We start from the raw sequence: 27,841 nt of genomic DNA, 5'->3' as shown, positions 1-27,841 counted from the left end.
TCCTTCATATTTGTCATTAAATCGGCAACAATTTGTGCTGAGACCTTAAACATTTATAGCTCTGAACCAGGGAAAAGTCAGAACTCTAAGGCAGGATGCAGACATTTCAGGAGGATCAAAAGTTTGAGGCCAGCCTGAGCTACACATAGTGAGCCTATCTCAAAAAAAAAAAAGCAAAGACATTGAGTGGCCAATAAACCACAGAACATTCAGGTATGAGAACCATGAGAAGAAAGCAAGAAAAGGAGCAACAGATGCAACCTAGAGACTCTGGGCTCCAAAAGCCACAACCACAAGTACAAAGAACCAAATCTAGTACAAACCTTAGGCCTGGGGAAGGGGCAGGCCCCAGGGCAGACTGGTCAGAGAAGGCTATACAACCACAGGGAGTTTCCACAGAGGGAAATTTCTTCAGGCAAAGAGGAAGAGCCTGGGGAAGATGAGAACACTGAGGTCAGGGCAGCTGCAAACATCCTGGACACACTCCTAGGTATGCAGGCCAGAAAGAAGACTATAGCCAGGTTCTGAGGCAGGGCCTCTCAGAGCGGAACAAAGTGACAGGCTGGGAAGGGAGTACGCAGGGCAGGAGCAATGACACCTGGGGACCCAGCCAGTAAGTTTCTAGAGTGTTCCCTCATCAGGAGGAAGCAAGAACAGCCAGAAGCTAGGTGTGGCAGTGCATGCCTGTAATCCCAGCACTTGGGAGGCTGAGGCAGGAGGATCACTGTGAGTTCAAGGCCAGCCTGGGCTACATAGTCAGTTCAAGACCAGCCTGAACTATATAGTGAGACCCTGTCTCAAAAACAAAACAAAACAAAACAAAGACCAGCAGCCAGGCATGGTGGTATCTGTAATCCTAGCACTCTGGGAGGCTAAGGCAGGAAGATCACAAGTTTAAACCCAGCCTAGAAAATTTAGCAAGACTCTGTCTCAAAATAAAAAAATAAAGGGGGTACTGGGACATAGCTCAGTGTGACAACCCTAGGTTCAATCCCCAGTACAGTCCCTACCCCACTCCACAAAAAAGGAAAGGGCAAGGGCCAGAGTGTAGAAGGATAAGGCCAAATTATCATTCCTCCCAGGAGGGACAGCAGCTCTGGCTTCACTACAACCAAGCTTATAGTGCAAAAAGAACCCCTTTGAGGAGTGCACAGGAACCACATCTAGGACCCAGGGTCCAGATTTGGTCCAGGAGGTACAACAGATACAGGCCCTGGTCTCCACCACCAGTCTTTCAGAAACACAAACGGAGAACTGAAAAGTTGGCTCAAGGCCTTTTTCTCATAAGTTTCCACTCAGGTCAAAGTACTTGGTGAAAATTTCAGGGAACTTCAAAAGCTTCCCTATAAATCTTACCATCCTTTTCTGGCAACATCCAAAACACAGCTATTACTTGGAGTTACAACTCCTTCCTACTGCAACGAAGTCAGTTCCAAAAAAGAACAGGCAGGGCTGGATGTGGGGGCACACACCTGTAATCCCACCACTCGGAAGACTGAGGCAGGAAGGAGGATCACTGTGAATTTGAAGCCAGCCTGGGGTGTACAGTGAATTCAAGGCCAGCTTGGACTACATAGTCAGACCTTGCATCAAAAACAAACAAACAAAAAACAACAGGCTGAAAAACAAGCTTTAACAATGAATTCAGTGTAAAAAACCATACCTTTAGCTAGAGGAATTATGACCAAAGGCCTGCTGAGACACTCACTAGTCCTCTGAGGTAGGCTGATCTGCCACAGCCCTCCAGGCATAAGGAAAACACAAACCTCCAGAACCAAAGTCCTTGGCATCCAAATACTGAAACTAAGTCTTTACAAACTTTTTTTTTTAAGTCTCTACATACTTGATTCCCAGCAAGCTGCAAAATGATTTGAAACATAGACTGGGTTGGTCCCAGTATGGAGGCTGGCAGAGGGCACCTGTCCAGTTTATGGAATGAAGGAAGTCACCACACCATCCAGGAACCATAAACTCACCTTCATCAGGCCCCTCAGCAAAATCCCAGGTGGAAACCACACACTCGCACTCAGAAGCGGGCTGTGAAATTCACCCTTGTCCATTTCTTCATATATACAATCTGCAGTACTGGCAGTCTACCTTTTGTGGGCCTCTGTGTAATTCAATTACTGAAACATAAGCCCGACTCAGGTGCTCTGATAAGAGATTTGAAGCCCAGAAGAGTCAATCTTTTATAATGAACTAAGTATCTCTCTAAACACATTCAAAACACCTTTGAATTTCTCGCAATTAAAATTTCAACTTAAGCATCAGGAAAACTTTCTGGACTACAATGGAAACAGACTGTGCAACTATCTATATAAATGCAACCAAAGTCAGGTACCAAAGCAGATTCCAACAGTCATCAAGAAACTAAACAGGAGCTGAGTGTGGTGGTTACACACCTATAATCTCAACACTGAGAGGCTGAGGCAGGAAGATCACAAATTCCAGCCCGGCCTGGGAAACTCAGGGACTCAGTGAGATCCCCATCTCAAAATTTAAAAAAATTTAGGGAGGGATGGCCGGGGATTTAGCTCAGTGGTGCCTAGCTCAGTGGTGCCACCGCCTCCCTTGCAAGCTCCCTTGCAAGCGGAAGGGCCTGAGTTCAATCCCTGATACCAAAAACAAACAAACAAAAATTTTAGGGAGGGTGAGGCAGAGTGGTACATAAGGAATAAAAATGATCCAGATAGATGTATATGTATCAAAAGCTGAGTATAATTACTACGTATTGCAAACATATAATAAAAAATAGAAACCAGGTGTGGTGCCACACACCTGTTACCCAGACCTTGGGAGGCTGAGGCAGGAGGATCCTCACAAGTTCAAGCCCAGCCTGAACTATGGGTGAGACCTTATCTCAAAAAGTCAAAAAATAAAATAAAATAAAATAAAATAAAATAGGCTGGAGATGTAGCTCAGTACAAAAATTCTAGGTTCATCAATCAATCAATCAAACAAAAACCCAAACAGGCTTTTCTCTTCTCAGTCAGAACACATTCTCCATGATTCTGAGAAAATGCACTCTCCCTGTGATCTAGCAGCATTTAAATAATTTTTTAAAAAGGAGCTGGTAGGGCCGGGGATTTAGCTCAGTGGTTCTGGCGCCTGCCTCTCAACCGCAAGGTCCAGAGCTCGATCCCCGATACCAAAAAAAAAAAAAAAGGACCTGGTATCACACGGAACAAGAATGTGATCCAGTCACTGAACAATGCCTGACTGAGAAGACCTAAGCACTGCATGTCCAAAACTTAGTTTCCACACCAGCACTTCCTCCCCCATGCACTGCCCTTTGAACGAGCCTTCAAAACAACTGTGCCATGCGCCCCATTACCACCTGCCATCCCAAGGGCAGACCAGGAGCACACTCACGTGGCCTTGGCATTGCACCTGCTGAGGGTCATTTCTGCACCCAGTGCTCCTCAGCAGCGATTTGCTCTCCTCACAGAAAGCCCCATGGGATTTGGTCCAAGTCCATCCCACCAAAGGTGTCTGTCCTTGGAAAAATGCAGGCTGAGGCCACTCTCCACCAATGCATCATCCAAATGGGACGGGCTGCTCTCACCCCTCATTCCTGCAGTGCTTCCAAGCTAATCACCAGGGTCAATCTGCTGCCCCAGAGCATCCCAACTCAGGCTCAGGGGACTCACTGAATGAGGACACACACTGAAAAGGGGGACACACGTGTCCAGGAGCCACCTAATTCTCTCCTCTGAAACCCTGCTGAAAGCATACTAGAGGCTAGAACCTGACTCAAGAAGCTACCCACATCTCTTTCAGACCCATCTCTGCAGGCTGCTGCTGTGATCCTTTCTACTAAAATGCATGTTAAAAACAGCAGAACAGTCAGGTGTGGTGGTGCATGCCTGTAATCCCAGCACTGAGGCAGAAGGACTGGAATGACTTTGAGGGCAGCCTGAATTACAGAGTAATACTGTCTTAAAAACTTAAAAAAATTTTAAAAAGGCAGAACAGCTGGGCATGGTGGTACACATGTGTAATCCCAGCACTTTCCCAAGACTGAGGCAGGAGGATTACCAGGGCAACTTAGCAAGATTCCATCTAAAAAGAAATAAGGGGCCAGGGATTTAGCTCGGTGGTACCACACCTGCCTTGCAAGTGCAAGGTCCTGAGTTCGATTCCCCAATACCAAAAAAAAATTTTTTTTTTAATTAAAGAAATAAAAGTTCTGCGGATATGGCTCGGTGCATAGGCCCTGGATTCAATCCCAAGTACTAGGGAAGGGGGAAAAAAAGTACAACAGGCCTTCATTTCTATCTTTTATTAGCATGGGGACCTCCTCACCTTACCAGTTTAGTAAATACTATAAGAGCATCACTGGACACAGAAATGAATCATGCACCATGCAACATGAGGGGGAGCTACCAAAGAGTGTGATAACTGCAAGCCATTTCTTTCACTGCTGTCTGCCTTCCCATCACCTTCCCCCAAGGATGCAGCACCCCTGCAAATTATCAAGCACAATAAAGCAGGAACCTGCTCTGTCCAATTCAATTCTCCCTTTAACAAAACCACTTGCAGAGGCCAGGGATTTAGCTCAGTGGTTCCACCACCTGCCTCACAAGTGCAAGGTCCCAAGTTCGATCCCCAGTACCAAAAATAAAACAAAACAAAAACCACTGGATACTCCTTTTTCTAAAGGGATGATTTCAGGGGATTTAGCTCAGTGGTGCCGAGCCTGCCTCACAAATGAAAGGTCCTGAGTTCGATCCCCAGTACTGAAAAAAAAAGTTCAAAGGGATGGTCCCAAGCTTCACTCCAGCAGAGCATCAACCCTCAATGAGGACAAACCAGAGCTTCTTTCCAAACAGCTGCTTTCTGACAGCACATGGCTAAAAGAGGCCTCAGGGGTCATAGAGTGCAGCCATCTGCGAAAAAAATGTATGTTATCCTTCCATATGAAGATGTTTCTCCTGCTCCAGCACAGCATGGTCAAGACACTCAGGCTTAACCCTTGTAAAGACACCCTGGGCACTGGCACCAAGGACTTCCTTATCCCAAGTGCTAGGCTCAGATGCCTGGCAGACCTTCCCTTGAGAGCTCCTAACCTAAGGGGCAGGGTGATAGCAGGGTCTTTGTCAGATTGCACTCTGCTACTTATAAGGCAGGTACTTAACTTCTTTTACCTCAGTTTCTCCACCTGTAAAATGAGAACCATAAAGGCCGGGAATTTAGCTTAGCGATTAAGGACCCAAGTTTGATCCCCGGTCCAAAAATAAAATGGGAACCACATCTACATCACAAGATAATATGCATGAACTACACAGTAAAGTATCTGCCTTCAAGTAAGGGCTTGATAAATGAGACTTATATCCTCTGCCCCACCTTAGTGGCCCACCTAGCCCTAGACTAGGCCATTTTCCACCTTTCCCATTTGTACTGCTCCCCCTGTTGGCTGTTACAAGTGTAAAGGCTTATGTGAAAACTGGGACAAGGGTCTTCTCAAGCAGTTCATGTGTGCCAACTTAAAGTCCAGATTCAAACCCACTTCAATCATGCACTATTGGTCCTCAAGTGAAAACTCAATACTGGGACTAATTGTGCCATTACTGACAAAAATATGGCAAATTTTCTCACACATCATGTCAGGGACACTAGGTGGCCCCTAGGTTCCCTTACTTCCTTACATGGAAGTCCAGCCTCTACTCTGTAATTCGTTTCTGCTTGCTAGATTCCTGTATTTTTACATTTTAAAAAGCTGACTGGTTGGGGCCGGGGATTTAGCTCAGTGGTTCTGCCACCTGCCTCACAAGCACCAGATACCGAGTTTGATTCCCAGTACCAAAAAAAAAAAAAAAAAAGCTGCCTGGTACAAAGCAAACTGCAGAAATCATATTTCCATCATTTGGAAGTGCCAAGGACACAAAGAAAGAGTGCTCTTTTCCTCTTTCACCAACACCATCAAATACACACCTTGCACTGCAGCAACAATACTGTGTGAGAGTTCACTTTATAAACTTCATGACTGTTGCTCCATCTCTACTAAGTTTCACCAGCAGCCTAATTTGTGTTTTTTTCATGCTAGCCCAAGCCCCTCACCTCCCAGCGTAGAGCCATAGGTGCTGTAAGAATCAAAGACATCCCTTTTGCCTCTCATCATTTCTCTCAACTGGACTTTGGGTTAATTATCACTCATCTCTACAATACAAAGTTGTAACCTAAAGTCCATGGGTGAGCTGCAGAAGGCTCAAGAGCCTCCTGAAGTAGTTACAAAATTCTATACAGCTGTGTACACTTCTCTAAAGACGACCTGTCCTAAACCTTCCCACAAATTCCCAAAGGGCTCAAGACCCTCCAAAAACATTAAGAAGCCCTACCACAAAACTGAATTCTGAAAGATAAGGAGCTAAGTAAGCTTTTTGGCTCTTCAATGAGTTTTGTCATTTTTCTTCTTGTTGTTTAATTGTTGCTGTTGATTTTGGTTTTTTCTGGTGCTGGGGGATGAACTCAGAGCGTAACCCCAGCCCGAGAATTTACTTTTTAACCAAATATTGCTAGCTGTGTTGACATTCTCTATCGCCCACTTCACAAGATATACATGGTTCCAAGACTTCAAGACTTAAAAAAGGGAAGATATAAAAACATTAAGGATACTTTTAGCAACACAGAGAAACATAGAAACATCTCTTCCAACAAGTGGTTGTTTTGGTTTTTTTCCCCCAAAAAAATCCCTCCTCCCTGTCAAGCTCTCGCTCCCCTCGGTGAGGCCTCAGGGCCCGGCCTGCCGGAGCTTCCCACCTCACTGAGCAGTGGGAATAGCAGGAGGGGCACTCAAATGCCTTGGCTGAGAAAAGAGTACCCTAGGATCCCACGGCACCTCAATCAAGAATTTGGAGCATCAGGTGCCTAGGGGAGGATCCCGCACCTTCTGCTTCCCAGGACCCCGGTTCAGGTGAAGACCTGGACCGGCTCCTCCGCAGACGCTACCGCAAGGTAAGCACAGAGACTGCCTCCAGACAAAACCGAGCAGAAAACAAACTTTCCAGGCGCTTCCACCCCGCCCGGCGGGGTGACACCTCCCAGCCTCCTCCGCCCTCCGCGCTGTCAGAGCCCCAGCTGCCCGGCGACCGGCGCAGCCAGGCCCTGGGTTCCCTACTGCGGTCGAAAGGCGTCCCCGGACGGCCCCCACGGTCCAGCCCGCCAGGCCGGCCGCAGGTGAGGCGCCGCCCGGGCCGAGGCACCCGGCCGCCCCGCCTCGCCGGACCTGGGTTGGCGCCGCGTTCGCGAATAACGGGGCAGCGAGCCCCACCGCTGCCGCGCGCTCACCAGCTGGCTGGTGGTCCTGGCCATAGGCCCAGCGTCGGCGCGGGCGCCTCCCCCACAGCGCTGCACTCCTCTGAGCCTCCTCAGCGTCCTCCTCCCCGCGGCGGAGCCCCAGCAATGGCCGCCCTCATCCTGTGCCCGCCCCGCCGTCCGCCGCCCGCCACCCCCGGCACCGCCCCGCCCCCGCACGACGCTGGGTTGGACTTCCGCCGCGCCGCTGCCGCCTCCCAAGCCAATTGGCCATACCCACCGTCGCTCGTCGCGGGCCGGGCGGGCCCCGCCTCTATCCCTAGTCACATTTCCGGATTTGGGCCCGCCCCGGCAGGGGAGGAGGACACCACACGAGCCAATCCCGGACCGTGGGGGGCGGGGAGGGGCGGGGAGGGGCGGGGCGGGCCGAGCTGAGCTGTCATCCTCGCTCCTAGTCCGGGAAACTGAGGCTCGGTGCCCGCCTGGCCAAGGTCACGCCCGAGGCAGCGGTGGGGCTGGGCTTCGATTTGGAGTCGGCTTGCCCTGCATGCACGCCGAGGAGCGATATAACGAGTTCCACGGACACGCATGATCACGGAGACTTGAGCTAACCCTCATTCATGAGGCGGAAACGCACCGGCCTTAGCTTTGTCCAACAGTCTCGGTGCCACTCTCGGAATTTTGGTTTTGCCTGTAAATGTTTAACGAATTTCCTTTTTCTTATTGGTTATTAAAGTTAATTAGGGTAATGGACTTTTTTTTTTTTTTGAGATAGGGTCTCGCTATGTATTCCAGGCTGGCCTTGAACTCACTATGTAGCCCAGGCTGGCCTCAAACTCGCAGGGATCCTCTTGCCTCAGCCTTTCGAATGCAGGGATTACAAGCGTGCACCACCATGCCCGCCCATGATGATGTTTTTCGTTTGTTGTTGTTGGGTTTTTTGGTACCGGGGATCGAACTCCGGTCCTTGCGCTTGCGCAGCAGGCCAGGCGGCGGAACCACTGAGCTAAATTCCCGCCCCAAATGTTTCTTTTCTTTTTTTTTTTTGGTACTGGGGATCGAACTCAGGTCCTTCCACTTGCAAGGCAGGCGCCAGAACCACTGAGCTAAATCCCCAGCCCTCTACTTTTTTAATTTTTTATTTTTTTTGTTACCCGGGATAGAACTCAGGTGCAATTTCGCAGCAGGCGGCGAAACCACTGAGCCAAATCCCCGGCCCCTGACCCCAATGTTTTTAAACAAAATTAGGATCATCCTTTTACCTACAGGTTTGAATTACAGTATTTTTATTTTAGGTTTTTGATGTTGAAGATTGAGCCCAGGGCCTCACACATGCTAATGCTAAGCACACACTTTACCAATGAGCTCTATCCCTGACCCACACATATTTTTAAATGATTTTTTTTCCAAAAGTAATACGTCTTTTTTTAAAATAAAAATCTTGCTGCAAGTGGTAGGGTACAGTAGTTATTAGGGAGGCTGAGGGAGGAGGATCACAAGTTCAACCTCAGCCAGGGCAATTTAGCTACAGCCTGTCTCAAAATTTTTAAACCAGGCATGGTGGCACATGCCTGTAATCCTAGCGCTTGGGAGGCTAAGGCAGCAGGATCACCAGGAGTTTGAGGCTAGTGTGGGCTATGTAGTGAGTTCAAGGCCAGCCTGAACTACATACCAAGACCCTGCCTCAAAGAGGAAGAAAGGAGGGCCAGGGATTTATCTCAGTGGTTCCGCTGCCTGCCTCGCAAGCACAAGGACCCAAGTTCAATCCCTGGTACCAAAAAAGAAAAAAAAAGAAAACACAAGAAAAACTACTGCTTAGGGGCCGGGGATTTAGCTCATTGGTTTCGCCGCCTGCTGCGCAAGCACAAGAACCCAAGTTCAATCCCTAGTACCAAAAAAAAAAAAAAGGGGGAGGAAGGAAGGAAGGAAGGAAAAAAAGTGCAGGGGTGCAACTCAGTGGTAGAGCATTTGCCTAGCATGTGTAAGGCTCTGTGTTTAATTCCCAGTACTGTGAGAAAATAAAAATAATGAAAATATAAACCCAGGGGCCAGGGATTTAGCTCAGCAGCACCACACCTGCCTTGCAAGTGCAAGGTCCTGAGTTCAATCTCCAGTACCAAAAAAGAAAATGTAAACCCAGATACAGTAACAAGCACCTGTAGTCTCAGTAATATGAGAGGCTGCAGCAAGAGGTTGGCTTGAGCCCAGAAGAACAGCATGGGCAACATAGCAAGACCCCATCTCAAAAAATTGTGTGTGTGTGTGTGTGTGTGTGTGTGTGTGTGTGTGTAAACTAATTCATAATCTTATGTAAGCCAAATAAATTACTAAACAGCTATAACAGACACTAACATCTATTCAGAACTTACTCCAAGAGATTCTCATTCCTAATCTCATTTACTCTAAACAAGCATCCCTGATATTGTTGCCCCACTTTTGAGAGGAAAAAAACTGAGGCACACGGGATCAATTCTGCCTCTTGCCAAAGGTCACGCAGTTCCAAGACTGTGATCCAGACATCCACATGCCAAAGCCTGTAAATCAAGGCCTAGACTAGATAGTCTCTGGACTGTCCAGGCTTCACTCCTCTCTACTTTTAGAGACTTTACAAAACAACAACAAAGGCTGGATGTGGTGGCATACACCTGTAAATCCCAGCACTTTGGGAGGCTGAAGCAAGAGGACTGCAATTTCCAGCCTATCCTGGGAAACTTAATGAGACCCTATCTCAAAAATAAAAAAATAAGGGCCGGGGATTTAGCTCAGTGGTTTCGCCACCTGCTGCGCAAGCGCAAGGACCGGAGTTCGATCCCCGGTACCAAAAAAAATAAAAATAAAAATAAAAATAAAAATAAATAAATAAATAAATAAAATGCCTGGGGATGTATATCAGTGTGAAGGTCCTGGGTTCAATCCCCAGTACCAAAAAAAAGAAAAGAAAAAAATTGGCTTGAGAGATTGCTAACCATTTTATTTGACTTACTTTATTTTTCCAACCTTTTGAGAAAGATGCTCAATATTCATTACCATCAAACATGTGAAGCAATTTGCCAAATAGTACACTAAACATTGAACACAAATATACATAACTATAGGGATTATATATATTTCACATACCCATATTTCACATAACCCAGAAGGTTACTGAAGAATGTGCTCTGCCAAATAAGAAAGTAACCCCCACCTCTGCCAAAAAAAAGACATAAGAAGGAAACAGAAGCAAAGACTGCCCAGGAGCATAGTGAAGTCGCAGAATTTGTCCATTCAACCAATGTTCATTGAGCCCCTCCTCTATGCCAAGCCCTGCACTGGACACGGGACACAGTTCACAAAACAAAAACCTCTAACATTATGAAATGCCAGTACTACTGGCAGGGGTAAGAGAAAGCAAGCAAGCACAGTAAATAAATAAACCTTACATCATATTAGAAGATAGTAAATGTGGGACAGAAAGAAACTCAGGTATATGGGGTCACAAGAGTGCCCAGGGAGGTAGTTCAAATTTAAATGGACAGTGAGAACTTGGGCTAAGGGGTGTCCACAAGGAGCATCCAGAACCAAGTAGAGCAGGCTTCCAGCAGATTCCAGGAAAATGCTGAAAAAATGGTAGATTCTCTCCCCATAAAAAAATGAATTGAGAAGCTGACAAAGAGACAAGAAAAACTCCAGAAAAACAGCTCTACCAGAAAGGAAGCGAATCACAGTCCACACCTCCTCTCATTCCTCTCTGGTGAGTGCTATTTACAGTTATGATCAAATACACTGATTTAACCAGTAATCAGTATACTCTGCCTGGAGAGGAGGCAGGGAGTTGGGTGGGTCTGAGAGCTGAATCCTCATCTCTTCACAAGAAAGATAATAGATAACAACCAGAAATGAAGAGATATGAAGATATTATTTAGAAAGATAGACATAGATAACAGGAAAAACATTTGAAGCCTTAGTAAGCAGGATGTGAGTTCAGAGGAATGAGCCAGGGGCTATTTGTCATTTTTAGAATTTACTCATTCTCATATTCTCCCCCATTCCCACAGTACAGGGGATTGAACCCAGGGCCTTTGCACTGAGCTACATCCCTAGCCCTTTTTATTTTGAGACAGGATGTTGCTAAGTTACCTAGGCTGGCCTTGAACTTGTGGTCCTCCTTCCTCAGCCTCCTGAGTGGCTGGGATTGCAGGTGTACAGCACCACAACCAGACTATTTGGTCTCTTGAAACATCGATACAAATAAAAATTAATAAAATGGGGGTGGACAAGGAAGTAGCTCAGTGGGTTGGGGATGTAGCTCACTGGTAGAATGCTTGCCTGATATGCAGGAGATACTGGGTTCAATCCCTGGTACAAAAAAAACACAAAACAGAATGACAAAATATAGATAGGTATATAACTTAGAATTCAACCTATGCTCATGATTGGGTAAATTTCACACGCACACACACACACAGTAACCAGACATGGTGGCACATGCCTTGCAAACCCAACACTCAGGAGGCTAAGGCAGGAGGATCACTGTGAGTTCAAAGCCAGTCTGGGCTATGTATTGAGTTCAAAGCCAGCCTGAATTACATAGCAAGACCCTGTTGAGATAAAGAAAGGAAAGAAAAAAAAGAAAAGAAAAGAAAAGAAAAGAAAAGAAAAGAATGTCCTCTTCCTGGAAATTCTCAGAATCTCTTGCTTATGAATTTAAAGTTGTGCAAGAATGTGAGTCGATTGTACCAACAGCAACCGTGTAGTTCTTGAGTAATTCCTAGAGAAACAGGGGAGGAGGAAGGGAGAAGAAACTTGTAGAGAAGGTACATGGTTCAGGAGGGCCCAAAGAGCAGTGAGTGGAGGAGATGCTGCCAGTAGTCTCAGGAAGGAGTGAGGGGATTGGGGGCGGTCATTACCCTGAAGAAGGTAGCTGAGCTGCAGCAGAGGGACAATGGGGGGGCACATCGGAAGGCCAAGGAAGGACAGCCCTGTCTTCTGGGGACCTGATGACAGCCAGCAGGTGAGACCCAGGCCAGGCCTGGCCAAGAAGCTCCACTTACTCTGGAGAGGGAGGCCTCCCTTACAGGATGGGTCTGCTGCCTTTCCCAGGACAACAGATGCCAGGGAAGATGTTCTCACATGGTCTGGCACCCAGGCCGGAAGAAAGAGGGGGTCTGTTTCCCCACTTTTATCTCCCCCTTCCCTGCCTAAAGCCTGTCTGTGCTTGAAGGATGGCATATAGCCAAGGATGCAGTGGCTTGGCCAGACACTGTGAGGTCATGAAGGGGAAAGAGGATGCCTGGAACACGGTGGGGTGGGGGACTGCCTCTCATGCACAGAGCACTGGCTGCATTAGCATGCGCTGTCTCCTGTAGGAAACAGGAACCTCTGTGCACTGATGATAGGCATGTGTCACTTCCACAATCTCATGGTATGTTGGGGTCACTAGGTCTCACAGTGAGGGTATTCTATTTCCACTGCTTTATAACAAATTGCCTCCAAACAGCAGGCCTGCATTATCTTATGGTTTCTGGGAATCAGAAACCAGACAGGGGCCAGATCAGATTGTCTGGTTCAGGCTCCCTCAGGACTGAGACATCTAAAGGCTTGAGCTGGGCTGGAGAAGCCACTTCCAAAAAGGTTAATTCTCAGGGCAACCAGCTCTCCCTAGAACAAATGATCCAAGAGAAAAGAGGTCACACCAAAGCTAGAAGCTATGGTGCCTTTTATAGCCTAACTTCAGAAGAGATAAACCATGTGCCTCAAGATCATAATGTTAAGTGAAATAAATCAGACATGCAAGTTTAAATACCATATGATTTCTCCTATATGAGAAACCCAAAATATAACTAAAGAGCAAAATAAAGGCTAAGTAATAGAAAGTAAGGAAATCTTTTTTAAATGGGAAGGGGAACAAGAGATGAGGAGGATTTTTAAAAAGAGAATCAAAGCCAGGCATAGCAATGCACACCTATAGTCCCAGCACTCAGGAGGCTGAGCCAGGAGGATCACTGTGAGTTCAAAGCTAGCCTGTGCTACATAGTGAGTTCAAGGCCAGCCTGAGCTACATAGGGAGACCTTGTCTCAAAATGAAAGAGAAAGAGAATCGAAGGAAAATTGAAATAGAACTTTTCATAAAAAAGGGGCTGGGAATTTAGCTCAGTGGTTCCGCTGCCTGTCTTGCAGGCGCAAGGACCTGAGTTTGATCCCCGGTACCAAAAAAAAGTTAAACAAAGAACTTTTCATTAAAAAAAAGAAGAAAAGAAATAGAACTTTTCAAATGGGGAGGGGATCAAGAGTTGGAAGGAGCAGGGAAGGATCGGAGAAGGGGACAAAAAAGAATTAAGATGTGTTATGTACATGTACAAACTCCCCACAATAAATGTAATCATTATGTACAGCAAACATGTACTAAAAATACATAATAAAAAAGATAAACCATCATGCCTGCCATATCTATCTGCAGGAGTACCATCATGAGGGCTACTTTCAAGGCTGGCTAACATGGCTAGCCAAGGCCAGGTCAGGATTCCCATCTGGTAGCATTTAGGCGGAGACGGGAGGAACAAGAACAGAGAAGCAAGCTAAAAAGGGCACTGAATTATCAAGCCAGGGAAGAGCTCGCCAGGCAATGTGGCCAGCTGTTTTGTATTACACTCTCCTGCAGCTTCTCGGTAGGGTCCAGAGAAGGGATCACAGGGGGAAAACAGGGATGCAGGGAGACCATCTAGGGTGCAGACAGATGAGAGGAGGGGGATTCTCAAACAACACCAGCCTCTGCTCCCTGGTCCTCAATCACTATGCTCACAGCTCCCAATATGTATTTGCTCACAGCTGCAGGTGCTTGGATGGGTTAAAAAGTGACCCAGTGGTTTCCAAGCCTCGTGGGTGAATTCACATCCCCTATAAATGGTGCTAAGTAAGAAACCTGACTGGGAGTCAGGAAGCAGAAAGTTGCACAAGATCTCAGACAAGTTTAACTTGCCTTCCTCAAACCTCAACTTCCCCAGTTGTAAAGTCAAAAACTGGTTAAAATCTCAAAGGTTGAAAACATCCAATGTTAGTAAGAATGTAGGAAAACAGGAACTTTCATACATTGTATTTCCTTGATGATAAAAATGCAGTATTTCCTTGTGTTCTTCTTCTAAACCAAAACCCAGGATGGAAGTAGTGTCTCCTTTAGTCCTTTTTTTTTTTTTGGTACCAGGGATCGAACTCAGGACCTTCCGCTTGCAAGGCAGGCGGTGGAACCACTGAGCTAAATCCCCAGCACTCCTTTAGTCCTGAGAGGGGCACTCTTGCCCAGGTCTCTGTAAAAGGTATTCAAGTTAGAATAACAGCCTCACCAAAGATGTTCACCTCCTATTTCCCCAACCTGTGAATATGCTATGCTCTATGGCAGTGATAGTGAACCTTTTAGAGACTGAGTGCCCACACTGTAATCCAAAACTCATTTATTTATCGCAAAGTGCCAAAACTACCATTAAACCTGAATATTGAGATTTTTAGTTTAGAAACAACTGTTCCCCAATGCTCAGCTGCTGGGGCAACTTGGCTCCTGTGCTGACAGAGAGGGCTGTGTGTGCCTGCTGTGTCACATGTGCCATAGGTTCGCCACCACTGCTCTATGGGAAGGAGGTGGGTTTACAGTTGCTACTCAGCTGACCTTAAAAGGGAGAGTAGCCAGGGTTGTCCTGTGGTGGGGGTGGGCAATATAGTCACAAAGGCCACTAAAGAATGGAAAGCAAAAGAGGAAGAGCCATGGTTGCAGTGATACAACTGAGAGGGAAGGAGCCAGCAGCCTCCAGGAAATAGAACAGGCCAGAAAGTAGATTCCCTGCCACTCCTCTGGGGAGAAACAAAAATCTGTCATCACTTTGATATCAACCCATTGAGACCTATTTCTGACGTGAACCTCCAAAACCATAAAATCATAAACTTCTGCTATTTAATTTTATTTTAACTTCTGCTTAAAAACAACAACAACAGGGTATTGCTATTTAATTCAGGCTGATCTTGAACTATGTAGCACAGGCTGGCCTCAAACTGGAAGTGATCCTCCTGCCTCAGCTTCCTGAGTGCTGGGATTACAGCCATGCACCACCATGCAGGCACTTCTTCTAGTTAGTTTTTTTGTTTGGGGGGTTTTTTTGGTACCGGGGATCGAACTCATGACCTTGTGCTTGTCTGGCAGGCACGGGTGCCACTGAGCCAAATCTCCGGCCCCACTTCTGCTATTTTAAACCACCAGGTTTGTGGTAACTTCATACAGCATCAACAAGAAATTCACAGAAAGGCCTTCTCTGGCCTTCTGGGGTCACACAGGATAAAGCCACCACAGAGTCAAGAAAACTGACCTACAGTATCTGGGTCCCCAGAACTGCCCATCCCTGACCCGGGGGCGAGTCCTCAGCTGCGGGGGTGGGGGAGGTGAATGGGGTGTCCCATCGTGGGACATCTACCTTCGAGGACTCTGAGCACTTTTCATGACACGAAACTGACCCACGCGGCCCCATCGGGGAAGCTCCCCACTTGCTTGCTCAATTTAAAAATAGAGAACTTCACGGCACTACCAAAAGAGCGACCCCATGTGGTAAAACAGACCAGGACGCGACTAGAATAGAAAGGGCAGGATCCGGCTGTGGAGGGGAAAAGATCCAGAGGGCCGCAGGGAAGGCCCTTTCCCACTCCTGAGAGGTCGCCGACCCCACCGCCCACCAGACAAACACAGCTGGGAAAGCTGCGGGAGACAGCAGTGAGAGCACCTGGACGTAGTAGAGTTCACATGCTCTTCTGCTGGGTCTAAGGATGAAGCACGCCCCTCTCGCGCAGCAGGAGTCTCTATCCTGGGACTGCAACCTCTCCTCCAGTCACCACCTGTCCACGAACACATGAGCCCGCAGGGAGTGCCCGGGCAGCTGGGACAACGAGTGTGGGATATAAAAACATCCAACTTAGTCATAACCACCGGGACTGGAACCCTCATTACTCGTAGGTCCGCCCTGCGCACCAGAGGTGCTGCTGCTCAAGGAACGGCCGCCAGGAGGCGCTCACGGGATACATACGCCGCAACACCCGGGAGCCCACTGTGCCGTGCCAGACAGGAAGCCTGGCTAGGTGCCCTCCACCAACCAGCAACCGCACTGCCTCGAACCCAGTCACTACTCCTACCGTGACTCAGCGGATAGGAGGGTGTTGTTGCGCCACTGTCACCCACAGCCAGGGCAATGACTCCCAGCCTGACCTAAGCAGCACCGCAAGCTCTGGCTTTCACCCCCTCAGCTCAATCCTATGGCCCGAGGACGGGGGGGGGGGGGGGGGGGGGAGCAGACTATTGCCACGGGCTGGGGGACAAATGCTCAACCAGAATAGTCTCCCTTGAAGGTGAAAAGAGATGTGACAGGCTGGAGAGAAGTTTGTGTGTGTGTGCTTAGTGTCACTGATTTGTACACTTACGAGTAGTTAAAATGGAAGCCTGGAGCAGTAGCTACTGGGAAGGGAAGCTGAAGCAGGAGGGTCCCACGTTCCAGGCCTGCCTAGGATAATTTGGTGAGTTCAAGGCCAGCTGAGACTACACAGTGAGACTGGAGACCCTGTCTCAGGACCTCCACAATAAATAGATAATAAAAATTAAAAGCCTGGAAATGGACAGGGCATGGTGGCACACCACTGTAGTCCCAGCACTCAGGAGGCTGAGGCAAGAGGATCACTGTGAGTTCAAGGCCAGCCTGACCTATACAGTGAGACCCTGTCTCAAAACTTAATAAAAATTTTAAAACAAAAAGCTGGGAATGTAGCTCAGCGATAGAGCACTTCCCTAGCATGTGTGGGGCCTCCAGTTCCATCTCCAGCACCACATTCACACAAATGGTTGACTGTAAAATGTGATTTACTGATTTTTAGTTTTCTGAGACAAGGTCTCACTGTGTAGACCAGGCTGGCCTCGAACTTGTGATCCTCTTGCCTCAGCCTCCTGAGTGCTAGGATTACAGGCATGTGCCGCCACATCCAGAAAAACTTGTTATATTTTAAATTCTGCGCCTGCCTTGCCAGTGCAAGGTCCTGAGTTCAATCCCCAGTACCAGGAAAAGTAAAAAATAAAAACCATTACAACCCCATCTGCACTACTCCTGCACCTCAAATAAAATCCAAACTCCCACAATAGCTCGAGTCCTGCCTACACCCCCATACCCCTAACCATGCCAACCCCTTTCCATCTATGTGGCTGTCTTCACCCCATCAACACACGCTCTGGGCTCCTGGGCTTTGCTGGAACAGTCCCAGGTCAGACTCCCCACGCCTATCGACCTCCCATCTGACAGTTCCTCTGACTGCACCCGAAGTCGGGATGACAAAAAGGACCCTTCTGAATTTCTGACAGAAGGGTGGAGTGAGTCAACATTCATTAAGCACTTGGCGTGAGGGCTGCCTGGCACTGGGTGCATGGCTCACATTTGTGTCTGTCTTTGGCATCAGGCACCCTTATAGAAGCTGGTCAGGCATGAGACATGGGGCAGACCCAGGGATCCCACAGGCTCATTCTCTTCGGCTGATAGTGTGTAACCAGTAGGCCAAGACCTGGTTCCCATGTGCCCTGTAGGTGGCCCCTTCCCCAACAGTTGTCCTTCTCATGCTGTTAGCCCTCAAACGCAAGTGGAAGCCAGAGACCATTTTTATTGCTTTGGGTCTGGAGACATTTCCTTTGATGGGAGCCATGTTCAACAATGTCCTGGAACATCTGTCTGCAACTTCCCGAACCGAGGAACAGTTTTACCATATTGAAAGGGGTAAGGGGTCACTGACCCCAGGACCCAAAAGGGGAGTGTTAAGATACCATTTCCAGATCCACCCTACTCCCTAGCATCTAACCCCCATGTCAGAACCATCCTCAGATCCAGGAGGGCACTGAAGTCTACCAACTTGTGGCTATCCAAGGAGCCTGACCACTCACACTACCCAACTGGGGGAAGCCAGCTTGGGCACATTGCCCAAATAACACTAATGGCACCAGGCATGGTGGCGCATGCCTGTAATCCCAGCACTTGGGAGGCTGAGGCAGCAGGATTGCCTAGTTCTAGGAAACAGAGTTGCAGGGCCCAGGGCAATGGTGAAACCCTGAAATGGCAGCACCAGGCAAGGCAGCCACCACATACAAGGTGAGGAGAGCTTGTCACATGCAAGGATCAGGTCAGGAGATGGGATTGCTGAGGCAGCGCCAAAGGAAATGGAACCTCAATTACCAAAAAGGTCTTGGATGGTGAAACAGGGATGCGCAAGCCAGGCAGGCTAGAAATCAGTGTCCAGGATTCCTGGGTCAAGTTGGAGGCCCTCGGGCCACTGACTCCTGGACTCAGCACTGGGTGATCTGGAGTCCCAAAACCAGCATGGGCTCCCTCCTGAAGTGCAGAGTGCCTGAAGCTGTGCCCAAACCCAGAACCAGGCTAATTGGCCTCCAATCTGCCCAGCTAGCTCAGAGGCATTGAGCAAACTTTTGAAGCACCCTTCCATCACAGTCAACAGCCACTTCTTGCACCCTCCAACGGGAAGTGGCTTCTATCCATCCTACCTGCAACACTGACTACACCCCCCAAGCCTCCCACCCCACCCAATTCTTAACATTTTCCTGTGGGCCTGTAGACTTCAGGCAAATCAGGCCTAACAGGCCCCTTGAGGAATCCAACCATTCTTTCCCCAAGCTGCAAACACCTTCCCCAAAGGCTCCAAATGAAACATAAGCAAAACCCGGAGACAAGGCAAGTCCTGCTGCTCATTTATGCAAGCCATCACCTCCAGGGTAGCTGCTAGCTTGAGGCTATGAATGCTGATCTGGGACAGGGCTTCCAACTTGTTCCCTGGAGACCAGCTCCCGAAGATGCCCTCCTGATCAGTGTCCAGCTGGGACTGGCAGGGCGTCCTCTCCAGCCGAAGTCTGAGGTCATGGCCTGGCTTCCTCTGCCTGCCACACCAGCTCACCTGAGATGTAGGTGGCCCAGACATGGAGGGCGTCGTCCAGCACCACAAAGTCTGGGGCAGAGCCAGAAGGTGAGAGGGGTTGGGAGGGGGCCTCCCATCCCCAATGTGGAGTCACCTCCAGACAAGCCTGGTGGGAAAACTGACCCCCAGAGATACCACTTGTGCAGGACATCTTGACCCATCACAAGACTAACAAAGGTCCTTAACTCTTCACAGTCAGGAACAAGGGTCAGTGCCCCCTTTTTCGTTTTTCCGTTTGTTTGTGGTACTGAGGATCCAACTCAGGAACTTGCGCTTGTGAGGCAGGCGGTGGCACCCTGATCTAAATACCCGGCCCTGTTTGTTTTTGAGACAGGGTCTGGCTATGTAGCCCAGGCTATCCTCAAACCAGCTGCAATCCTCCTGCCTCAGCCTCCCAGGTGCTGGGATTACAGGTGGCACCACTACGAGCAGCTCCTGACCTTATCTTGAATACCAAAAAGACTGGCTAACAAGAAAGGGAGGGCCCATGGAGACTGTGGCAGGCAAGGGCACCAGTTAGCTGGAATGAAGGGAAGACCTACCAACTTGGGCCTTGTCCCAGCCCCTGCAGGGGCCTCATCTTCATGGGGTCTTACCTGCATCAGCACCAAAGTCCAGGGTCCCCTTGCTCTTCTCCAGTCCCAGCAGCTGGGCAGGGTGCAGGGATGCAGCCTCCAGGGCTGCCTCCACACTACAGCCTGATTGGGAAAACAGCTTGGTGATAGCCCACAGCCCCCGCAAAATGCACAGCTCCAAGCCCCCAGTTTTGGGATCTGGGGTCAAGGGAGGACAGTCCTGGCCTCTGAAGCTGGGGACCCTGCTTACCACTCTCTTCCCTAGCCCACTCACCTTCTTGGCCTCACAAGGACTCTCTCCTCCCTGACAAAGCACTCTGTCCACAGGACCCTTGACCACCTCCTGGGTCCCATGGAGAACCCTGTACATGTAAAGAACCAATCCCCAGGCCCACCATGCCAGCAGCCACACAGGTCTCTGCACTCTGATCCCCTAACCAAGAAGCCAAGTGACCACACTTTCTTCCCTGTTGCCCCCTTACCCCTGAGCCAGACTGCAGGCCTCTCCTGACTCCTGAGCAGACCCCTGCTGCTGCTGCCCCTTGTTCCCAGCCCATCTGCCCTAAATAGCACATTGAACCCTGGTGTCCTCCAGCCTGCAGAATAACATCCAGCCTCAAGGACCTGTCAGATACCTACTCTCTGCTTTTCCCTTAGGAGGTCCCTGCACAGTCTACCCCAGGATCCTGGAGCATCACTCTTCCACTCCACTTGCCCACTGTGCTGACCCTGCAGAGTCTTGCTATCCCACAGGGCTAGCCCTGGACCTTCTGTGGACAGCATGAGGGTCCCTGCTCCATCTGGGGGCTTTGGCTTCACTGCCCACCACCAGAACTTGAGTAAGCTGCTGCTCTCTACCCTCCTCTCTGCCTTGTCCACATTCCAGTGTCCACTTCACATCCTGAGAAGCCCCTTGACAAGGCAAATGAAGGAAGTTGGTGCAGGACTCTCATCATCCCCACCTCCCCTCCAGCTTCTGTCCCCAGACATACACATGTACCCAACCCGTACCAGCCCACTGACCTGTGGCCTGGAAGAAATGTCGGACACAGACGTCCATTGGGGCTATGCTGCCACACAGTGTCTTGGTGCCTTGACAATAAGAGAGGCCAGGCTCAGGGGACTGTGCACTTGGGGGCCCAGTGTGCCGGGAAAGGGAATTGAGGTTTTTTCCTCCCTGTGTGGAGGTACCAAGGGGCTATTCTTCCATGAGCGGTGGGCACTTACCTGCGATGCAGGCCATCAGCCCATCCACCTCCACCTCCATCTGTCCCAGTGTGTGATGGCCATTGCCCAGGCCCAGGGCAGGGACAGCGTCAGTGATAAGTACCAGCCCTGGGGAAGAAAATGCCTCAGGACCTTGATAGTCACCACCCTACCTGCCCAATCCTGCTCAGAGGCTCACCCTGGGGATGGGCCCGGTGAGCAATGCGCAGGGCAGCAGGGTTGGTATGTATGCCATCAGCGATCATCCCATAGAAGATGCAGCGGCCCTGGGGTAGTCGGTCACTGGTCAAGAGCCCCACGATGCCTGGGTCACGGTGGTGGAACTGGGTGGCACACAGGAGAAGACAACTGACTGATAGCAGGGACCACTGAGTCCCCACCCACCTACGAGCTTGGGTGGCACTCACAGGCAGCATGGCATTGAAGAGGTGGGTGATGAAGGTGGCCCCGCTCTGTACTGCTTCTTCTGCAGCCTGTAGGTGGGCCACTGAGTGCCCTGTCAGGGGGACTTAGGGGTCAGACTCTGCATCAGCCCAGGACCCCAGAAAGGCCCAACCACTTCAGATGGCCTCCTTACCTAGGGACACGCAGATGTCCTGAGCTGTCAATGCCTGGATCACTTCATGGCTCCGGCCCAGCTCAGGGGCTAGTGTTACAATGCGGACATTGTCAAGGGGCCCATAAGTGGCCAGCAAATCGTGGAAGGCATTGACCTCAAAAGAGCGGATGTGGGCCTTGGGGTGTGCGCCCCGCTTCTCTGGGCTGATGAATGGACCCTCCAAGTGCACCCCTAAGGGAAGGGGATGAGGGTAACTCCAGTAAGCACCCCCACCCCACAGCCCAACCACCGCCCACCTTCTCTCCCCAACTGTACATCTGGAGAGGGAGGGGCCTCCCAGGATGGGGATGGGGAGGGGGTCAGCCACTCACCGAGGACCCCTGCCCCATGGGGACCACCACTCTTCACAGGGATCTGAGGAAGGACCTGGGGGGAACCAGCTGTTAAATTCCTGGCCCCTGTAGCCCAGCACCCAGAGGTCACAGCCCAGCCAAGGTCAGAAATTCCAGGTCAGAGGTCAGGGTCCTGGCCTAGCCCAGCTGGCAGTCTCATTAGGAGTTAGAAAATGGCCAATGGCCCCCACCCCATGGGGGTCACGAGCAGGAAGAAATTACAGAAACGGACATGGAGTGACCTACCCTGAGGCCCTGAGGACCAGGACAAGACAAAATTCCCAGGTCATACAGGCAGGAGTGTGGGTACCCAGAGCAGCTCTAACCTCCCCTGGCCTCAGGGTTGCCTGTCCCCAGCAGAAGTTGAAATGCAGTGGGGGACCCCCAAAGAATGACCCTGTCCTCCTTTAGCTGCTGGGCAGGGTCCACAAGAACAGCAGGGTAGAAGCAGGGACTGGAAGCTGGAGCGCTCAGTGCAGGAGGCAACAGGACTCAGCAACCATAGTCTAGCCACACTGTGATCGTGAAGTTCACAGCACTGGGAAGGAGAGACAGGCTCACAGTCTCAAGAAAGGGCCAGGTAACCCAGCCAAAGACACCTTCAGCATGACCAGAGCCACAAGGGCTTCCTAGAGTCTGCCGTCCTGGAAGAGTACCTGGGTAAGGATGGTGGTCTGGCTATCCCTCCCCTGGAACTCCCTACCCCAAACAAAAATGAGAGGCTTTTAAGACCTTAAACCCAACATAACAAAGAGAATGAATGAGGGGCAGTCAGACTCTGGGAGCTAGACACACAGATATTGAACAGATCTGGGGAGACCCATGAGGTAAGAAAGTACCCCACTGGCTCAGGTCTCAGCCCCTAGCACTGGAAGAAATGGGCTTAGGGGTTGGGGGAAGGGAACTGATGAAGGAACTTCACTAGAGTGCAGCTGGGTCCCTGGAACTCCTGTCTCAAGAATGCCCAGACAAAAGAAAGCCTCTAGGGGGCCAGGGATTTAGCTTACTGGTTTCACCGCTTGTGGGCGCCAGGACCCAAGTTTGACCCCCGGTACCAAAAAAAAAAAAGCCTCTAGGAAAGGGGTAGGTCAAAGCACAATAGAAAACCAGGTAATTAAGTTAAAGTATATGTCTTTAAGGCTCTCATCAGGTAACCAGCCAGGCCTGTTCCTTTGGAGCAGAACAGTAAGATTTACCAAGGAAGGACCTAGAGATCCTGACAACTCTCAGACTCAGGACCCAGGGATCCTGACCTATAGGTGTCCACCAAGAACCACCCTGACTCTAAGGCTGGATGCACTCAGTACCCTGTCGGTGCCAGCCCTCAAACAGAGCAGAGTCACCCAGGCAGCACACAAGGAAACTGCCCACGAGAAGATTGAGCAGGGAGAAGCCGATGCAGAAAGCAGAGTACATAGCAAAGAGTCATCATTAATACTCTCAGGGTAATGAGAGGTCTTAGATCCATGATGCAAGAATAGAATATTAGAAAGAAGAAACATTCAAGGGGCAATAAAACAAGCTCTTCAAAACAAAAAACATACAAGCACCAAAGCAAGAAACCCAAAAGAACTGGAAGATAAAAGCTGAGGAAATGTCTAGAAAGTAAAATCAAAACAAGAAGAGGAGGAGGAGGAAAAAAATGAGTGTGCCCAGGACACCCAACAGTGGACTAGTGGGACTCCCATAAAATGATACAGAAACAGGAGAAAAGTCACCAAGGAAATAATTCAAAAAAAGTAAAATTCCAAAGCAGAGCTTCCTGCTTAACAGGGCTGCTCTACAAGCAGCAGGAAAGTCAAGACCCCTCATCCTCACAGCTTGTCCCTCTGAGACCTCAGATCCAGGGAGAGAGAATAGATCCTGCAAGCTCCCAGAGAGAAAAATCAATCACCCACAGAGGATCAGGGATCAAATGGCTTCTGATTCTGAGCAGTTACCCTGGAACTTCAAAGACAATCTCAGCATTGCCTTTAACATTCAGGGGAGAAGCCAGGCACAGTAGTAGTCCCAGCCACTTGAGATGGTGTGAGCCCAGAAGTTCAAGGCCAGCCGGCATAACATAGCAAAATCCTGTTTCAGAAAGAAAATAGGTTAAAGTGTAGGTGGGTGGAGCCCAGGAGTCTTGGGCTGGGAATGTATTTCATTTTCAGTGGTAGAATACAAACTTAGCAAGCACAAAGCCATGGGTTGTAGACACACAAAAAATTAGGGGAAAAAATGACATCTCACCTAGAACTCTTAACCCAGCCTGGGATCAACAGAATAGTTATTTTCAGACTTTGCAATCTCAAAAATTTACCCTCCCATGACTCTTCACTGGAAGTTACTAAAGGATGTGCTCCACCAAAACAAAGGTATAAACCAGCTAAGAGTAAGACACAGGATCCAGGACACGAGAAACCCAGCAGTAAAGGACAGGAAACACCCACCCCCTCACCAACCCCAGTCCCAGGTGAGAGAACAGGATATCCCAGGACAGCAGGACTCTGGTGAAGCAATAACTAGTGCTGGGGAGACCAGGAAGACAAAACTGATGCAGTCTGTGCTGCATCTAAATTGCCTGAGAGCTTGAGAGGCTGAGGCAGGAGGACTGCAGCAAGTTCAAAGCCAGCCTGGGCTACATGGTGAGTTCAAGACCAGCCTGAACTACATTGCCAGACTCTGCCTCAAAAAAACAAAATGAAAAAAAAAATTGCCTGAGAAGGAGACAACTAGGACAACTAGCAGGAAGCCTCCAGGTGATTTAGTAGCTAGAAAAATCAAAACAAGCAAAGAATATTAACTTCAAGGAAAGCAGAATTGGCAGATGAGAAAATATAACTGATCTGGGGACTCTTTCTTACAGCTCCAATGACTAAGCAATACAGATGTTATCAAAGTTACTAGTAACTATTTGGTAAGGACAAGGTAATGGAAGTAGATGAGAGAAGGCTAATCCTCATCCTCATCATTGCCAATGGGAAGCAATAGATACTGCCCTAAACCAAAAAAAAAACCAAGTAGGATAACCAGCATACTTGTTAGAGATAAATGGGTGAATTCCAAAAGGAAGAGCTGAGTTCAAAGCAATGAAGCCTAGGATGAGAACTGGTTGGGGGTCTTCTGTTTTTCCCAACAAACTATGTGGACATAAATTTCACTGTAGGTTAAAAAAATAATAACAAGGCCGAATTTTCCTAGAATGGAGTTTTGAAAAGAAATGTAAGGGAGCACTAAGTAGAGAACAAAGAATGCAGGTAAGCATCTGGAAAAGTGAAAAGTCCAAAGTGTAGAGGGAGGGTGGGTGAGGCCAGAGACAATGGATAGGATGACACCCTGAGGAGGTGTCTAACCTCAACTCAGCAGATAACCATCTTGAAGCAGGGAACAAAATGATCAGATTTGTCTCTTGAAAGGATAGCAAAGGGCAGGGCTAAACGAGACCCCCCAAAAAGAGGAGATGGTTATCAATGAGCTTAACAACAAAAGACCTGGGTAACTTCTGGCAAAGTGGCAATTCATTTCCACCCAGTGTGAAGGGACCCTGGAGGAAGAAGGGTTCCAGTGGGGAAGGGTCCTCTGGTTTTGTTTTTTGGGGTTTTCCCCCAATACCAGGGATCAAACTCAGGACCTTGTGCTTACAAGGCAGGCACAGTGTCACTGAGCTAAATCCCTGGCCCCCTCTGGTTTTTAAGATAACACTGATAATGCACTTTCATATCCACAGCCCCCCACAATCTCTACCATCAACAGTTTGCACTCTGCCTTCAAGGCCTTTATTCTAGAAAGCTTTGTTCAGTCTATAAGGTACTGGACTGCAGTGGGAGCCAGGAAAAAAATGCAAGCACTATTCATCCAGAGTCCTCCTTCAAGGAAGAAGAAAAGGCAGCTATCTGCATCATACTGGGCAGACTTGCCGCTGAAGCAAGACAAAGAGGAAGAGGCAATGGGCGGCATGGGACCAGCTAACTATCAGGAGAACAAAGCCTTCCAGGCAGAGATTGGGAGCAAAAGAAAGGACACTTGAAGCTGCTGGAATGTGCCTAGTGAGAGAGAAGAGGCTCCTCAGGTAGGAAGGGAATATCATGGGGGTGGAGGCAGGGGACTTGCTGGCAGGACTCAGAGCCTGGAAAGGCAGCTAAGAGAATCAGGTATCTGTTTGCAGTGGAAAGGTGAGTTTGGTTTTTGACACTTGCTGTGAAAGAGTTGTGGGATATTTCTAGAAAGACATTCCTAGCTGATATTTACTCAGTGCTTAATATGCACCAAGTCAGGCAGAGCACTCAATCACGGTAAGAGATTTGAGACTGATCATTCTCACTTTAGGTTCTGGGAAACTGTGGCTCAAAAAGAAGTAAGGTTGTTCTGAGTCTTTCACCTGACAAGTCAGCAGGCCAGAACCAAGCCCAGGGAGCACCAAACACAAGACCCTCATAGTTCCCTGCTCTGATTCTGTGTCCACACATCCAGAAAGGGACCCAAGGGTAGTCACACATTCTCTGATCCTGAAGTGGATCCCATATTGGAGGGAAAACCACCTGGGACAATTGTAAAAACAGGAATAGACCTGATCCATTTCAGTAGGGCTAACAGCACTAAATTCCTGATCTCAACAACGGTATTGTGGTTACCTAACAGAATATCCAATTTTTTTTTAAAAAGTTAAGTATTATGAAATAAAGATGCATGATGCATGCAATTTACATTAAATGATTCTGTAAAAGATAACATACATGCAGGGAGAATAAGCTTAAGTTAAAACTAGAAGGAAAACCACACAAGAATAAGAGAATTCTTTCTAACCAAGAAGGGAGAAGGGTAGGGATTCAGGACAGTACCTTAAGAACTAGGGAAGCACGTCTTTGTAGAAGGTGTGTTTAACTGAGTTATACATCACAGACTGGCTAGGAAGAGCCTCACCAAAGACAATGGTTATGGCAATCAAGAGTCCCCATGGACCCTGGTCCAGGAAGCCAGGAGATGGCCAGTAGGGGTAGGCGGGGCCTGTGGCAGGTGGGTGTGCCTCCCACTCTGGAGGGAGGAACTCCCATACCAGGGAGCGTGCTGTGAAGGGAAGGGCATGAAAGTTAAGGGGCTAGCTGCACCTGGGGCCCTCTTTGCCTGAGAACAGGAGCCTAACCTCACCTTGTGATAAACCTCTGGTGGGGAAGTGACCAGGGTGGGGCAGAAGGAGGTGACACCATGAGACAGGATCCTCTGGGCCACCAGGGCGACACCCGAACCGACGTCTTCCGTGGCCCTGGAGAAGTCAACACCAAATCCACCTGTGGCCACAGAAAAGAAGGGGTCATACGGTGCTCACAGCTCTTTCCCTGGGTCCCCTGGCCCAGCCGGGCCGCACCGTTCATCTGCACGTCGATAAAGCCCGGGGCCAAGATGCAGCCCCCGCAGTCCCGTTGCTCATCCGCCACGCGCCGCTCCTCAAAGAACAGCTTTTCAGGGTCCAGGACACGACCCCCACGCACCCACAAGTCCTCCCTGCAGACGGAACGGAGCAGCAGGCACTCAGCAAGCCTGCCCGACCACCGCCCCGCCCCCCGCCCCCCGCCCCACGACCCCGCACCTGAGCAGCGTGCCACCGCGCAGGATGCGGCAGTTGGTGAACTGGAGCACCGCTGCCCGCTCTGCACCCTGCCCACCACGCATCGTGAGCCGCCCAAACCAGCAGGCAACGCCGGATCCGCGGCGTTCAGGAAACAGCCCCAGCACGTGATCATCAGCGGATGGAGGTGGGCGCCATGTGACTGCAATGCCACGTGATTCTGCAGCCCACGTGATCAATGCGCGGAGAGCAGGGCTGCGCCGCAGCTGAAGGGCCGGTCTATCCGACTGCCCCGCCCCGCCCCGCCCCGCCCCCACAAGCACTA

The 27,841-nt window shown here is 49.3% G+C and overlaps 2 protein-coding genes across 3 annotated transcripts in view; both read right to left on the bottom strand.

Moving 5' to 3' along the window:
- Pdpk1 (3-phosphoinositide dependent protein kinase 1) overlaps positions 1 to 7,446 on the bottom strand; it is a 90,042-nt gene extending 82,596 nt beyond the window's left edge. Inside the window, exons 1-2 of one of the 2 annotated variants that reach the window (XM_087203106.1) lie at positions 7,288 to 7,426; positions 324 to 430 (exon numbers count right to left, since the gene is read on the bottom strand). Coding sequence is in view for 1 of the 2 variants with exons in the window: in XM_004864657.4 (XP_004864714.1) it covers positions 7,288 to 7,311 (24 nt within the window). In the remaining variant the exon portion in view is untranslated. Of the gene's footprint in view, positions 1 to 323; positions 431 to 7,287 lie in introns of both variants that reach the window. The other variant, XM_004864657.4, reaches the window with a different exon arrangement.
- A 10,432-nt stretch (positions 7,447 to 17,878) lies between these two features.
- Amdhd2 (amidohydrolase domain containing 2) lies at positions 17,879 to 27,712 on the bottom strand. Its single transcript, XM_013065652.3, has 11 exons — positions 27,538 to 27,712; positions 27,316 to 27,452; positions 27,099 to 27,238; positions 21,951 to 22,005; positions 21,598 to 21,810; positions 21,428 to 21,516; positions 21,199 to 21,343; positions 21,021 to 21,128; positions 20,817 to 20,885; positions 19,815 to 19,916; positions 17,879 to 19,248 (listed from the first exon to the last, which is right to left on the bottom strand). The coding sequence occupies exons 1-11, from the start codon at positions 27,618 to 27,620 to the stop codon at positions 19,160 to 19,162; spliced, it is 1,230 nt and encodes a 409-aa protein (XP_012921106.1). The 5' UTR covers positions 27,621 to 27,712; the 3' UTR covers positions 17,879 to 19,159.
- Positions 27,713 to 27,841: the final 129 nt, after the last annotated feature.

This window comes from Heterocephalus glaber, unplaced genomic scaffold (assembly GCF_053883595.1).
Source record: "Heterocephalus glaber isolate CG9 unplaced genomic scaffold, H.glaber_assembly_v1.0 deba00001781, whole genome shotgun sequence".
Lineage (NCBI taxonomy): Eukaryota > Metazoa > Chordata > Mammalia > Rodentia > Bathyergidae > Heterocephalus > Heterocephalus glaber.
This window is presented reverse-complemented; position numbering and strand designations above follow the sequence as displayed.

Bases quoted from the DNA above. Each gene is read 5' to 3' on its own strand.
- Amdhd2 (XM_013065652.3), bottom strand. From the start codon at position 27,620: ATGCGTGGTGGGCAGGGTGCAGAGCGGGCAGCGGTGCTCCAGTTCACC. The intron at 22,006-27,098 runs GTGAGGTTAGGC...GGTTCCCCCCAG, and splicing joins CACCAGAGGTTTATCACAAG to GTCCTTCCTCAGATCCCTGT. The intron at 20,886-21,020 runs GTAAGTGCCCAC...CTTATTGTCAAG, and splicing joins GCTGATGGCCTGCATCGCAG to GCACCAAGACACTGTGTGGC.